The sequence below is a fragment of the Equus przewalskii genome, chromosome 5 (genome assembly GCF_037783145.1).
Source record: "Equus przewalskii isolate Varuska chromosome 5, EquPr2, whole genome shotgun sequence".
Classification (NCBI taxonomy): Eukaryota; Metazoa; Chordata; class Mammalia; order Perissodactyla; family Equidae; genus Equus; species Equus przewalskii.
Window position 1 is genome coordinate 84,615,675 of NC_091835.1, and position 12,989 is coordinate 84,628,663.

General features: G+C 39.9%; 1 protein-coding gene across 7 annotated transcripts in view; it reads left to right on the forward strand.

The window, feature by feature from the left end:
• The window catches only part of RAP1B (RAP1B, member of RAS oncogene family), a 40,730-nt gene that overhangs the window by 17,856 nt on the left and 9,885 nt on the right, over positions 1-12,989 (forward strand). For 6 of the 7 annotated variants that reach the window (XM_070622027.1, XM_070622021.1, XM_070622022.1 and 3 more), the window contains one exon: positions 12,837-12,919. In XM_070622027.1, the coding sequence (XP_070478128.1) occupies positions 12,863-12,919 (57 nt within the window). In that variant the 5' untranslated portion in view covers positions 12,837-12,862. Of the gene's footprint in view, positions 1-12,317; positions 12,504-12,836; positions 12,920-12,989 lie in introns of those variants that run through there. The other variant, XM_070622026.1, reaches the window with a different exon arrangement.

Sequence of the window (12,989 nt, forward strand, 5' to 3'; positions counted from 1 at the left end):
CTTGTAGAATGTAGGTCAACATCTTTAAGCAAAGAGGGCCCCTTGCTCTTCCACCTCCCCCTCCCCATGCACTCACGATGGGAAGAGTTCTCTCCTGCTAGTCCGTTTCCCCAGAATCTTCCAGTGAACTCTCCTATTGCCTTACAATATCCACTGGTCTCCTTCAGGTGTCCACTTAGCCAAGCCTTGCCTGGCACATCCTCACAGACAGAGAATCCCCTTCCGTGCCCTACAGTGCTCTGTTCCTAAGACCCTGTGATTGTGAGCTGACCCAGGGCAAACATGATAGACATTTTCATGTTCTCAACTAACAAAGCATCTTGTTAGGTAAAGGCCACTAAAGTATGGTTGTCATATTTATTTTTTGCTCAAAATTTTGGGATGCCCTACCTCTCTGTTTTCATAATTAAAATTAGCATCTCCAATCTGGTTATTGAAATTCAAATGTGTAACAAATTAATGTTTTCCCTTCGTATTTGCCGCCTGTCTCCCCCTTTTCCCACGTGAGAAATGAGGGCCCTTATAAGATGTGGAGTAGAGACCATGGAATTGATTGCAGAGACACCAAGGTAGAATGGATCAGACTTGGTAATGGGGTGGAGAAGAGAGACAATGACGGACAGCTCCCCCAGCTGTGCAGTTTCCTGTAGTATAGTATGCTTTTGAAGTCCTTTAGGTACTTCACCTTTTAGGCACTGTAAATAGCAAGATAGATGGGATTACAAAAAATAGCAAGGAACATTTACTGACTGCTTGTTACTGTGTTAAACATTTTGCACAGGTTCTTTCATTTGGGTCTTAAAAACTTTAAGAAGTAGATGCTGTTGTTCCCATTTATAGATGAGAAAATGAGGCACAGAGAGGTTAAATAACATGACCAAGGTCACTTAGTCCTTGGTGTGTTAGAACTGGCATTCTAACCCAGGAAATTAGATCTAAAGCTCTTAACTGTCAAAAGGTTTTCCTATTTTATCATTTTTTCAATTTAAAATATGGTTAGCTAAGGCGTGTGTATGTGTGTGTATCAGATTCTAAGATATATGGCAAATAATCAAGTGAACGTCCATACTCAGGTTCCCTAAATTGTATTTGGAAGGCACAGCAGTCTTTGAATCACTGTGTATGCCTATAGAATTTACAGCTAGATCTGATGAGAGAAAAAAACCCGACAGGTTAGTTTTTGGGTCACGTCCAAAGAACTGTTGGGAGCCAGGGCGAGTTCTGCACAAATCCAGCCTCTTTGGAGGAACTGATAGAAACTAATAAGGTGATCTTGGGCCCACATTATTTCTTCTTGCTTCTCTGGAAACGTTGTTGGAATCTCCTTTTTTGGTCACTTAACTATCTTGCTTATCTATTGACCTAGCTGAGAAATCTATTAAGAAACGGATTCTTCTGCATTTGTCAGATTACTGATAAATTGTTATACTCTGATTAATATATTCCCTCAGAGACATGATCAAGTACTGAACTGAAAGGTAACTACAGTAATAACGCCATTAATAAAACTAGAAACTGTGACCTTAAATTCCATGTCATAGTGTGTGTTGGAATAAGCTTTATTTACTGGCAATACTAATCCATGAAAAGGGCAAGAGAAGAATTTTTTTCCCATCCGAGGTGTTATAACTATGGTCAGAATAGAGAAAACGCTATATAAACAGTTTGATAGTCTACAAATTCTATGCTTGACTGGATCTAGAAATCTAGTTGACAGAGCAAACCTTTCTCAGCAGAATGTAAGTAAGATTGGAAACACTTCCCATTTGTCCTCATCACGAGAGGGGCAGACAGCTCAGAAAGTAAATGTGATAAGCAGTATTCATATTAACGTATTAACTAAGCTTTCTGTTTACTTTGTAGTTTCCTGCTAGAAGTTTTATTTTCAGAAGTGGGTATGAGAGGTACTGTTTGGACCTCTTATTTTTTTCTTCAAAAATAATTTTCAAATCTGCTCAGAAGTTTTAAATTCTGTCATTGTGTCCAACAGATTAGTACCAGGTTCTTCTGACATTTAAATTAGTTAATTTTATCTGGGGTGAGAAGAGAACATAGTAATCCTCTTCAGCTGCTAACACCCTCCTCTGGGAGTTGGAGGCGGAAAGGAGAAATCGTGTCATCGTTTCCGGCAAGGGCTCAGTGGGAGCAGCGATGCCACTTGACTTCAGCAACCGGTGGTTAAGTGTTTTTCCTTAGCCTTTTATTTGTAATTGAAGATCCCAGAATTTCAGACTGGGTGGTGGAAGGTGTTGTAGCTAAAGAACTTGAGGATAGGAGACTTGCTTGAGTTAGCAGTGTTTTGGGAAAATTTTAATTTGGCTATAGCTATTTAGACACTTTCTGACATTTTAATGGAAATGAATTATGCATTTTAAATGTTGCTTATCACTTTTCAAGGATTTGATCCTTATCATAACCTGTTTTTACCTTTATTAGTGAGATTGAAAGAGTAAATCAGATTATGAAGTTGAGAGCAGGTGTCTCTGGAACCCAAAAGTGATTGGTTTTAACACAGTTTCTGCTCTAGAGCATTTTCTTTTCTAATGAAATTACAATTCCTACAGGGCGAGTATGGGAACTAATTTTTTTTTAAGCCAAGATTGTGTAGTTCGTTTTCAGTTGGGATTCATGACATCTGTCAATAATTGATGTAAACTTAAATGGCAACTTACCTATAAGAGGTAACTTGTTAGTGGTCTTTTAAAAATCTGAATAGTTCTTTCCTTTGCTGGAAATGAATTATTAGTCTTTAGTGATTTATTCAGTAAACATTTCTAGATCGAATAGGGGACACCAAAGTTAAATAAGGGCCACTTTGCATCTAGTTGATAATGGTAATAACTAACACTTAAGACTTTTGTAGACAACATACATTCTTAATCTGTCCATCAACTCTGTGAAATTGGTATTATCACTGTCCATCTTTTACAGATTAAGATACAAACCTAGAAATAAGTGACAACCCTCTGATAAATTGTATAGCCAATTCTAAGTCGTCTTATTTCCAGGTTCCGTGTTTTACCACCCTGGGCTGCAAAGGTGGTATCTACCGTATTTACTTTTTGTTTATAAGGAAAAACTAAATTTGATCCTCAAACTTAGCCAGATAGCTTCGCTGATTGATAATGAATTGGCTGCTCTTGGTTAAGGAAAGTCTCTAAAAATGTCAATTGGTTATTTTGTTTGGTTTCATCTTCTTCTTTTTTTTTTTTTTTTAAGGATTGGCACCTGAGCTAACAACTGTTGCCATTTTTTTTTTTTTTTTCTGCTTTATCTCCCCAAACCCCTCCTGTACACAGTTGTATATCTTAGTTGCCGGTCCTTCTAGTTGTGGGATGTGGGACGCCACCTCAACGTGGCCTGATGAGCGGTGCCATGTCCGCGTCCAGGATCCAAACCCTGGGCTGCCACAGCAGAGCACACCAACTTAACCACTCGGCCACAGAGCCGGCCCCTGGTTTCATCTTCTTAAAGTATAGGATTGCTTTATGTCATTTACACGTAGGTCCATCATTTAAAAAAAAAAAGATGAATCAATTTATTTGCTTTCCATGACAATCTTGATTACGGCATTTTCAAGGTAACCTTGGATACACATTTTGGTACTGGGTTAATATAAACAAAGTTTTCTTAATTCTTTTGTTTTGATGTGTTCTCTTTTATCCTGGATAGACGTAAAGTAGTCTTTAAAGATAATCTGTTATTCATTTTAATATTTTATAGGTCAGCCTGGTGACATTTGGTTCCCTAGTCCACATTCTTTGCATATTTATTTATATAAGACTTTTCCCTTGCAGCTACTTTTTACTTCTTTTTGTATTTTACTTCCTAATCTTAATCCCCATACCAATATCTATAATCTCCTATACAACCAATCTCTTCATTTGGGGTGATAGTTGAAGAGCAGTATGTTTCCTGACAGAGGACCTCATGCACACGCCCTAATCTTCAGTTCTCAGCAAGGCTTTGCCTGCACAAAGCCCGTTGGACTAGCATGCCGGGAGGAGGAGGAAAGTGTGGCGGCCTCTGCATCTTGCCTTGGTTGAGTGCCCAGGGCTGTTAATGGATTTTCCCAGTTGTGGGCAGCCTGTGAATGGCGAGATTGTCTTATATTGTTTTCAGCCCTTTTCTTTCAGTTTTATCTCTGTTATATTGGAAAGATACTACTACTAAAATGTCTGTAAATATCAAACCACCATTATGAAGTTAGAAAAGAATATTTTCATTATTCTTAAATTTTATTGCCAACACAGAATTTTTTATCATTTTTTTACATTAATAAGAGGGAATATAACATTCAGATACTTTTAAAGTTCTGTCCATATATAATTCTTCAAAACCTGGCATATGTAACAATGCGTCTTGGAGATGAGAGGGACCTTAGAGAGCATCTAGTCCAGAAGCAAAAAACTGGTGGCGCAGAGTTCGTCTCCATACCGCAAAGAGCTTTTGTTGGTCTTCCACAATATTCACAATTTTAGGAATTTGAATGACTTTAACTGTCTAAGCACTCGCTCTGCTTAGCCGCCGTCCACGCCATCACCCACTGTTAACACCTTGCTGCTTTGGGCAGCTGCATGCTTACCTGGCCGCTGTGAGTGTCTCTGTGTTAGGTGCTTCCCACTCCCTTACTCCCCTGTTTTACAGACAAGGAACCTGGAAGTTGAGGATAAATTGATTCACCTCACCTTATATAACTGTTTAAACAGAGCCAAGCCTCTCAAACCCCAAGATAATGTTGCTTTCCACAGCTTGTTGTCTTCTCTTAGAAGATGATACAACAGAGTATATAACCGCGTGCTAAAGTACTTGGTGCAACCGGTCAGAAAGGGGACCGGTCACTGGGCTAGGAGAGTCCTTCGGAGATGGCTCCTTGGCACTGTCCTCTTAAGGACTGCATCCTGAGTATTTGCTTGTCAGGAACATTCTATCATCTGTGTGGTGTTCTTCCTACACAATGGGAGGAAAATCATGACTAGCCTCCCATACAGAGCTGGCTAAGGAAATCCCTGAGGGGCATTTTATGCATATTGAGTAATAGTACCTCCTAAGACCAACTACATTTCGATTCCCCCAGAAATCCCATTTGTGGCCCTATTAGCAGAGGAAGAAGGGGCATTGAAGCCATGACTCTGCATAGATCCTAGACAAGTCTCTATGACTTTCCCAAATCCAAATTTAACTTCAGCCGGAAATTAATTGGCCCGTCACCCCACCAAAGATGTTGATTTAAAAATACTAAACAGAACAAAGCCTAATGGTGGCCTTTTGTTGAAAAGAGGGTTTAGTATCGCTCCCCTGGAAGGACTCTGGGCACTTCCACCCTAACCGAAATCCTGCGTCCCCACCGTGTGTGAAACAGTCCCCCGTTCCCGCGCTGGCTCCCTTAACTTGCTTTATTGTTTTTCTCCATCGTGCTTATCGCATGTAACTAACATGTTTTATATTGATTCTGTTTGTACCCCCCATTGTAAATTCTGAGGACAGACTCTTTTGTTCACTGCTTTAGTCCTATTGCCTAGAACAGTGCCTAACATGTAGTAGGCACTCATTGTTTATTGACGTTGAGTATTGAATGCTATATTACAGTAATCTTGATAGAAGGCGTCATTTCTTAGATTTTCTTTTCTTTCTTTTTTTTAACATTTAACATTTTCTGATAGCGTTGCCCTTAACTTCTTGAAGGTTGTTAAAATTTCTTTCAATGTTGATTTTTTTTTTTTTTTTTGAGGAAGATTAGCCCTGAGCTAACATCTGCTGCCAATCGTCCTCTTTTTGCTGAGGAAGACTGGCCCTGAGCTAACATCTATGCCCATCTTCCTCTACTTTATAAGTGGGACGCCTGCCACAGCATGGCTTGCCAAGCGGTGCCATGTCCGCACCCGGGATCCAAACTGGCGAACCCCAGGCCGCTGAAGCACATTTAACTGCTGTGCCACTGGGCCAGCACCTGTATGTTGATTTTTTAGTTGATTATAAAGTAGTTTTAATTTGTTCTTCCCATCTCTTTAAATGGCATTCCATGGGGATAATCCCTAATAGTCGGAACTCTGTTGATAATTTTTAATATCAGTACCCTCGTTTTACTTTGCATCTTCTTTTTGTTTTTGTCTTAATTCTTCTTTTCTGCTGATGTACAAGATACTGCAAACCAGCAGGCTTCTCAGAATACAGTCGTTTATTTGTGGCCTGCCAGTTAAAGTACTTAGAACTTGAGTCCCCTGCCCCACTATTTTATCTTCTCTTACTAGGTAGGCTTTGTGACATGCTAATTAATATGAAGACAAATATTGCTTTGACATAAGAGAGGAAATGTTTAAAATGTCAATATGTTTAGAGTATTTCTTTTTCTATGAAGCACTTAAAATGTTTAATTTGTAATGTTCAATATGTCTTAGCCCTCTTTGAGAAGCAGCGTACTAATTGTTATGGTTTAAAATACAGGATTAGAGGAATTTTGATTGGTGGTACTTTTAAGCTTACCTGCTTGTTTTCATTAAAGATTTACTGTCACCATCAGTATATTAATTACCTGAAAAGTACTTTTTCTGCCAGCACCAATGTTTTATAATTATTATTCATTGTGAGTTGAATGATTGCCTAAACTTGCTATTTTTGGGTTTCTAATGCCCACTTTTTTATAATGCCCATAATTATCAACATTTTAAAATTATAGTAACATGGGGTAGTTACAACTCCACAACTCCTCATTTTTTAACTTTTTTAGAGTTAAAGTTTTTTAAAGTTTTTAATTTTCCTTTGTGTATGTTACCAATTTACTGTTATTAGTAATAAAACTGTCAGAAAAAACAAGCAAAAGGAGAAGAAAAATGATTCTACCACCTTATCATATATATATATTTTTACAATTCAAGGGAATTAAAATTCATTTCACATTACAATCTCAAGATTTTCTCACTGCTCCTAAAGTAGTAATACTGAGATTCTCCCTGGGCTGTCAAAATTATAGTCTGTATAGCTCAAGGTACAATAAAGTTCATTGACTTGTGTAATTAATGCTAAGGTCAGAGATTACTCCAGTATTATGGGATTTTTGTGTAGTGATCTGTTTTTTAAAGATTTATAAGAGAATTATTTCCCAGTCTTTTTCCCCTGAACTACATTTAAAAATGATTCAAAATACTGATGTGTACTTAGCTTTTTGTATTGACATGAGAGGCTACTGTAAGGTATTTCAATTTCAGAGATGTTAAAATGTGATTTTAAAAGTTCCTCTTAGATTTAGTGGAATATAGTAATAAGCCTTAGGGTCTGTAGCTAAAGAATTATAATAAAGTTCAGTCGATCGTCCAAACGGGCTGTAGTGACAGAAGGAGTAAAATAAGGACGGAAACCCACATATGGTTGGAAAAGAGAGTTTTGGTCTATATGCTGCATCTCTGCCTACCTAGAAGAGACTCTGAATCAGACGAAAGCTGGACAGCGGTCCCCCACCTGCGTTGTGATAGGTCTTATTGAGCTAGTAGGTGACAGGGTGGAGCCATGATTCTCTCCTGAGGGCACAGCAGCAGTTCTGCTGCGCCGTGTTGGGTGGCGGCTCAGACTGTTGCTGCTGCTGTTATTATTTAAAAGGCTGTCTTTTAATGGTTGTTATTACGTGCAAGGTACCATTGACTCTTACGGAGAATTAGTACGTTTAATTCCTTAGTTTATTGAGCACATACTATATGCCAGGCACTGTGTCAGGTTCTGGGGATATAGCGAGGAATAAAACAGACAAAAATCCCCGCTTTTGTGGAGTTTACTTACATTCTTGTGTATTTGCCTGACGGCCTTATCCTGTGGGCGTGACTGTCTCCATTTTTCCTGTCAGGAAAGTGAAGCTCTAGGTGATTTCCTGGGTTGCCTAAGGTTTTGCAAATCTAGGATTTGACACATAGGTGCCATGAGCCGCTGTGCTGTGCTGTCAGTCCCTCCTTGAGGTTCTAAGAAAGGGAGCAGTTGTTCTCAATGTTGCAACAGTAGCTATCACAAATCCCCTTGAAATTCTGATACAACTCCTCATCTTAAAATTGTGCCTGAAATTTTAGAAATTCACAGCTTCCCGAGCTCATTCATGGGCTTCAAGTTAAGAACACTTGAACAGGAAAGTCCTTCCCACAGCCCACAAATACATAGGTGCCACTACTTTCACTTTTTATAGTCAGTATTTCTAAATAGTCATTTTTTATTGATTCAGTCAGTTGTGTCAGTGTTTTGGGGGTTTAGTAACTTTATACGGTTGTGCAGTCACCACTACAACCAGTTGTTGGACTACGGCCAGTTTTGAAACACTTCCATTGCCCCACAGCGTTCCCTTGTGACTGTATAGCGCGCCCCCACAGTGGCGGCAGCGCAGGGAGTTGCTGGGTGCCCCTCTTGCCCTTGGAGCAGGATTGTGGGACAGATTTTGGATCTTTCTATTTCCATTTCTTAGTAAAACCAGGATGTTGCTTCTTCCAGTCTCAACAAGTGTCTTCATCCATAGACTCCCACTGCTTAGAAAAGAGACCTTTTGGTGTAGTTTTTCCTTCTAGTTTGTTTACTTTGTGAGGGTCTCTGAAAGTGCTCAGCCGTTGCAGATTTCCTGAATTGCCAGTTTTCCGTCTTCAGTTTCCTGTTGAAGTCTGAGCCCATTTACAGAAAGAAGGGACGCGTCGCCCTTGCTTCAGCTGTTGGGTTTACCAAGATCTTCTAAAGTTTCCTGAAGTCAATTTTTATTTTGTTTACAATTTTAAATCTGGAGCAGTCTGCCCTTAAGAAAAATTTATGAAATGATGTATGTATTTCCTAAAGAGATTCTTCTTTTCTCAAGGCCAGTTTTTTTGGTTTTTGTTTTTTTTAAGATTGGCACCTGAGCTAACAACTGTTGCCAATCTATTCTTTTTTTCTTTCTGCTTTTTCTCCCCAAATCCTCCCAGTACCTAGTTGTATATTTTAGTTGTGGGTCCTTCTAGTTGTGGCACGTGGGATGCCACCTCAACGTGGCCTGATGAGCGGTGCCATGTCCACACCCAGGATCCGAACCAGCGAAACCCTGGGCCGACGCAGCGGAGCACGCAAACTTAACCACTCGGCCACAGCCAACCCTTCAAGGCCAGTTTTTAAAATATGCTGGGCTATTTGAATCTGGTCTTTGCTGTCCTGCTGCTTTTAACTGTTTTCCTTGATGAGGAAATTAAGTAGTTAGTAATTAAGGTGGAATTCTGCAACGGATTTCTGTTGGTCTTCCTGAGATTTAGAAAAATTCTTAAAGATAACTTCAGCTAAATTCTAGGCCACTGTTTAAATTCAATTTCTATAGCTCTGCCTTCTACTCCAGCAGTTAAAGAGGCTGTTGTTTAGTATAATTATTCCTTTGCTGAGAAACTCTCAAGAAAGGTAGGTAGTTCATTTCAGAGGAAAGGGGAAGGAGCAGAAGGACTAGAAGGGTTTTATGGGTAGTGTAAATAGAGAGATGTGATGATTCAAGGAGGGTGAGTTTCCAAAGATTTGAGCAGGGGAGAAATCAAGAGAGACTCTCTTAGTCATTTTATTTTGACGCCCCAGAATACCAATTAAAGAAGTATTTAATGTTGGTTTCTCTCATAATTGTAAGAGATCAGCAGAGTCAAGAAAGAGGGTGTTGGAGTAATAAACTGGGAAGAGACAGACACATTGGGAATTTTCTGGGTGATAGAAGTGTTTTAAATCTTAATGAGGGCTGTCTTGCGAGAGTGTTAGCAGTATTAGCATGTGTCAGAATTCGTTTAACTGTAATGCTTAAGATCTGCTTGTTTCACTGGATGTAAATTATTCCTAAATGAAAATGATTTGAGTGCTTTAAAATTTTTTTTTAACAAATGTGTCCTTACAAACAGATTCCCTGACCGAGCAGAGGTTAGGAAGGGACCGCTAATCTACATCCCCATAGTTACAACTGACCTTATCATGAATGTTTTGTGAGGGGCCCAAGGAGAAGTTTGACCAGTCACTCACCTGTGTCTGAAGTGGTCACTGGTTTTACTCATCTGCAACCCTTAGTCTTTGGGGCCACTTTGAGTTGAATGGAGGCTTATCCAGCCAGTGCCTCCTTCCGTTCCAAATGGAGCACTCCCTGATTCAGTAAAGGGAAACAGGACAGTGCAGGACAGAACAGAGAGAATGAGACTGAGTTTTGCACAAATAGATGAACAAAACCAAAGCAAGTAGCTGAAGAAATAAACTAATGGTGAAAATATTTACCAAAATAGCCTACCTCCAAGCCAAAGCCCAAAGGCCTAATTGCCTTACACAAAGACCTACTTGGTACAAATCCTGGGATGACAAAATCAGTTTAGAAGTGTGAGCTCAAGGAACCAAGTGGAGCTCCCATCGTTGTTGAGACTGACTCATGTGATAGCAAACTCAAAGGACAGACAGAAGCTGGGCACAGGCAGCCACTGCGGACGTGTTTGTCCAAGGCGTCATTTGGAATGATGTCAGATGAGGTTCTTAGGTCAACTGTCAAAGAATGAGAGACCATTCAGTACCCGAAACAAAAACCACAAAGCTAAAGTTACTGATTACTTAAGGAAAAGCTATCCTGGTCAGACACTGTGTCCCCTGATCAGAGCAGACTGCCAGTCTTACAGGGTCTTAGGGAATTTGGGGATTCAAAGGTTGACAAACTTTCAAAGGCAGGAGTGAGTTAATGCCAACTGGAGAAGTGGTGTCACTCAGTGAGGACGGTTGGCATTTTGATGTGTGTTCATCCAAGTGAGTCCTCTTTTTTTTTTTTAAGTTGTAGATAAACAATGGCAAAGTAGTCATCAAACAGTGATACAGCCCAGCTACATAAAAGATAATGTAGAGAGATGAATCTAATTTTTTTTTGTGTTAAAGTAGTTGGTTTGCTCTTTGTGATGTTTAGGAAACTCTTGTCCCAACAGTTATTACATTCCCCCTAGTTGGGTTCAGAAACACAAATTTAGGGGTTGTCTTTAATTAGAACCCTAGGTTTTTAAAAAAATATTTCTCAATCAGTGTAGATCTGTGTGGTTAGGTAATGTCTGCAAAGCACTGATAATAGAATTGTCACCTAAGTAATCCTGTTTTTAAATGATTTTTTACATTAAAGAAATAAACCTGACTTCTGTTACATGTGTACGAAAAGTGATTTCTTTATTTGTCCAAAATTTATGTGCATCCTACAGTGTGGAATATTCTTAAAGCTGAAAGTTGATTGACTTTTTATTTCATATCCTCTTCCTAAAATTATAAGCTGATAAGAACCGTGAAGCTCACAAAAGTTAAGGAGACAATGTTGGAAAACTGGAGAAAAATCTATGGAAATGATGGGTTCAGTAAGTTTAGAAGTACAGGAACTAGTAAGTGGAAAAGTCAGCAGCTAACTTTTTTTGGTTTATTTTTGTTTGTTTGGGGGTTTGGGGGGTTTTTCCCCATTCGAGAACAGAGATAGTGGGTTGTCCTGTATTTGAAGGCAGAGGTGAAGGAGGAAGCTCTGAAATGGCATCCTAAGGAGAAATAAAGAAATGGCATAGAGAGAGATAAAATAGAGGCTGCCTCTTCTAAGAGCATGGGCTGGAAGGAAAGAAGGTGTAAATCTATGTCACACAGAGAACTTTCATGCCAGAGTGAGTCCGTGCTGTATTGGCTGACTGTCGGAAGTCAGGGGCTGTGGATAGTCAGCTAGTTTGCAGAGGCGTGTTCACTGAAGCCAGTGGCTATTGGTTGATTAAAAGTGTTTAAACCAGTTCTGGTAGTTACTTGTTACTATGACTAGAGAACTATCATTTCTTGATAAAGAAGGTTTAAAAAGCCTTTCCGGTGACTACTTGTGTAACATGGCCAGGCCACTGACCAATTATTTTTTTCAAGGAATGTGAGAGCTTTGTATTTTCGTGTTATCCTGGCCCTGGAACCTTTTAGGATCTTCTTTCTGTATCCTCAGGATACTGAAATTTTATAATGATAAGGCTTGTTACGGGTTGTTTCCTTTTATTTTGTTTTGATTTCCGCTGTGTCCTCACACTGAACTCTCAGTGGACTTCTTCAGTCTGGGCAATCCTCCTCCTTAGTTCTGCCCCGATTCCTAACTGTTTTCAGGCTCTTTGTACCTCCCCCACTTCAGGAATAGGTACTTGGTCTGCTTTCCCTGCTGACTCATTTACCATTCGTGTGTCCCAGGGGTCGGCAAGTTTTTCTGTAAATGCCAGGGAGTCAGTGTTAGAGGTGTTGCAGACCCGGCGGCCTGTGTTGTAACTACCTACCTGCCGTTACAGCGAGATGGCAACCACAGGCAGGACACAGATGTGTGGGCGGGGCTGTGTGCCAGCAGAACTTTCTGTGTGGACGCGGGTGCTGGGCTGGACCTGTTTGCAGACCCAGCCCTTCCTCTCCATCTTTACTGGACTATTGGCTCGATGAGGGCAGAAGGTTTGCTGTTGTTCATTGGATACAGCCCTGTGCTTAGTAGGCACGCGACTCCTTGTGACTCAGGGCTCCAGGTGGTTCAGGAAAGGGTGAGCATGTCTGTCACGCCATCTTGTAACTAGCGGAATACTCCTTGCTGTTTTTCAGCCTCCTCCCTTTCTTTTTTTTCCTTGACAGAGTAAATATGCTATTCTAATTGAATTTAGGATAGAGCTGAAAGTTGTGTCTGTAATTCTGCAGTTTCTTTCTACCTCTGTTGTTATAAAAAGCCCTGCCAGTAGCATTGTTTATGAACTCTGTTTATGTCATATTGGTATGAAACAGTAATCATTTTAAATAAGTAGACTGGTTTGAGTGTCTTATTTATGTAAGAAGCACATAAATACGAAGACACTAGTTAAGAATTGTTTTTCTTTAATAAGGTACTAGCTTTTGACGAGTGTGCACCATGCGTGAGTATAAGCTGGTCGTTCTCGGCTCGGGAGGCGTTGGAAAATCTGCTCTGGTAAGTCCTTCTCGCTGCACTGAAGCTCTCCACTCCTACACACGTTCTTTTTCGGTTGAGTTTTAGGTTT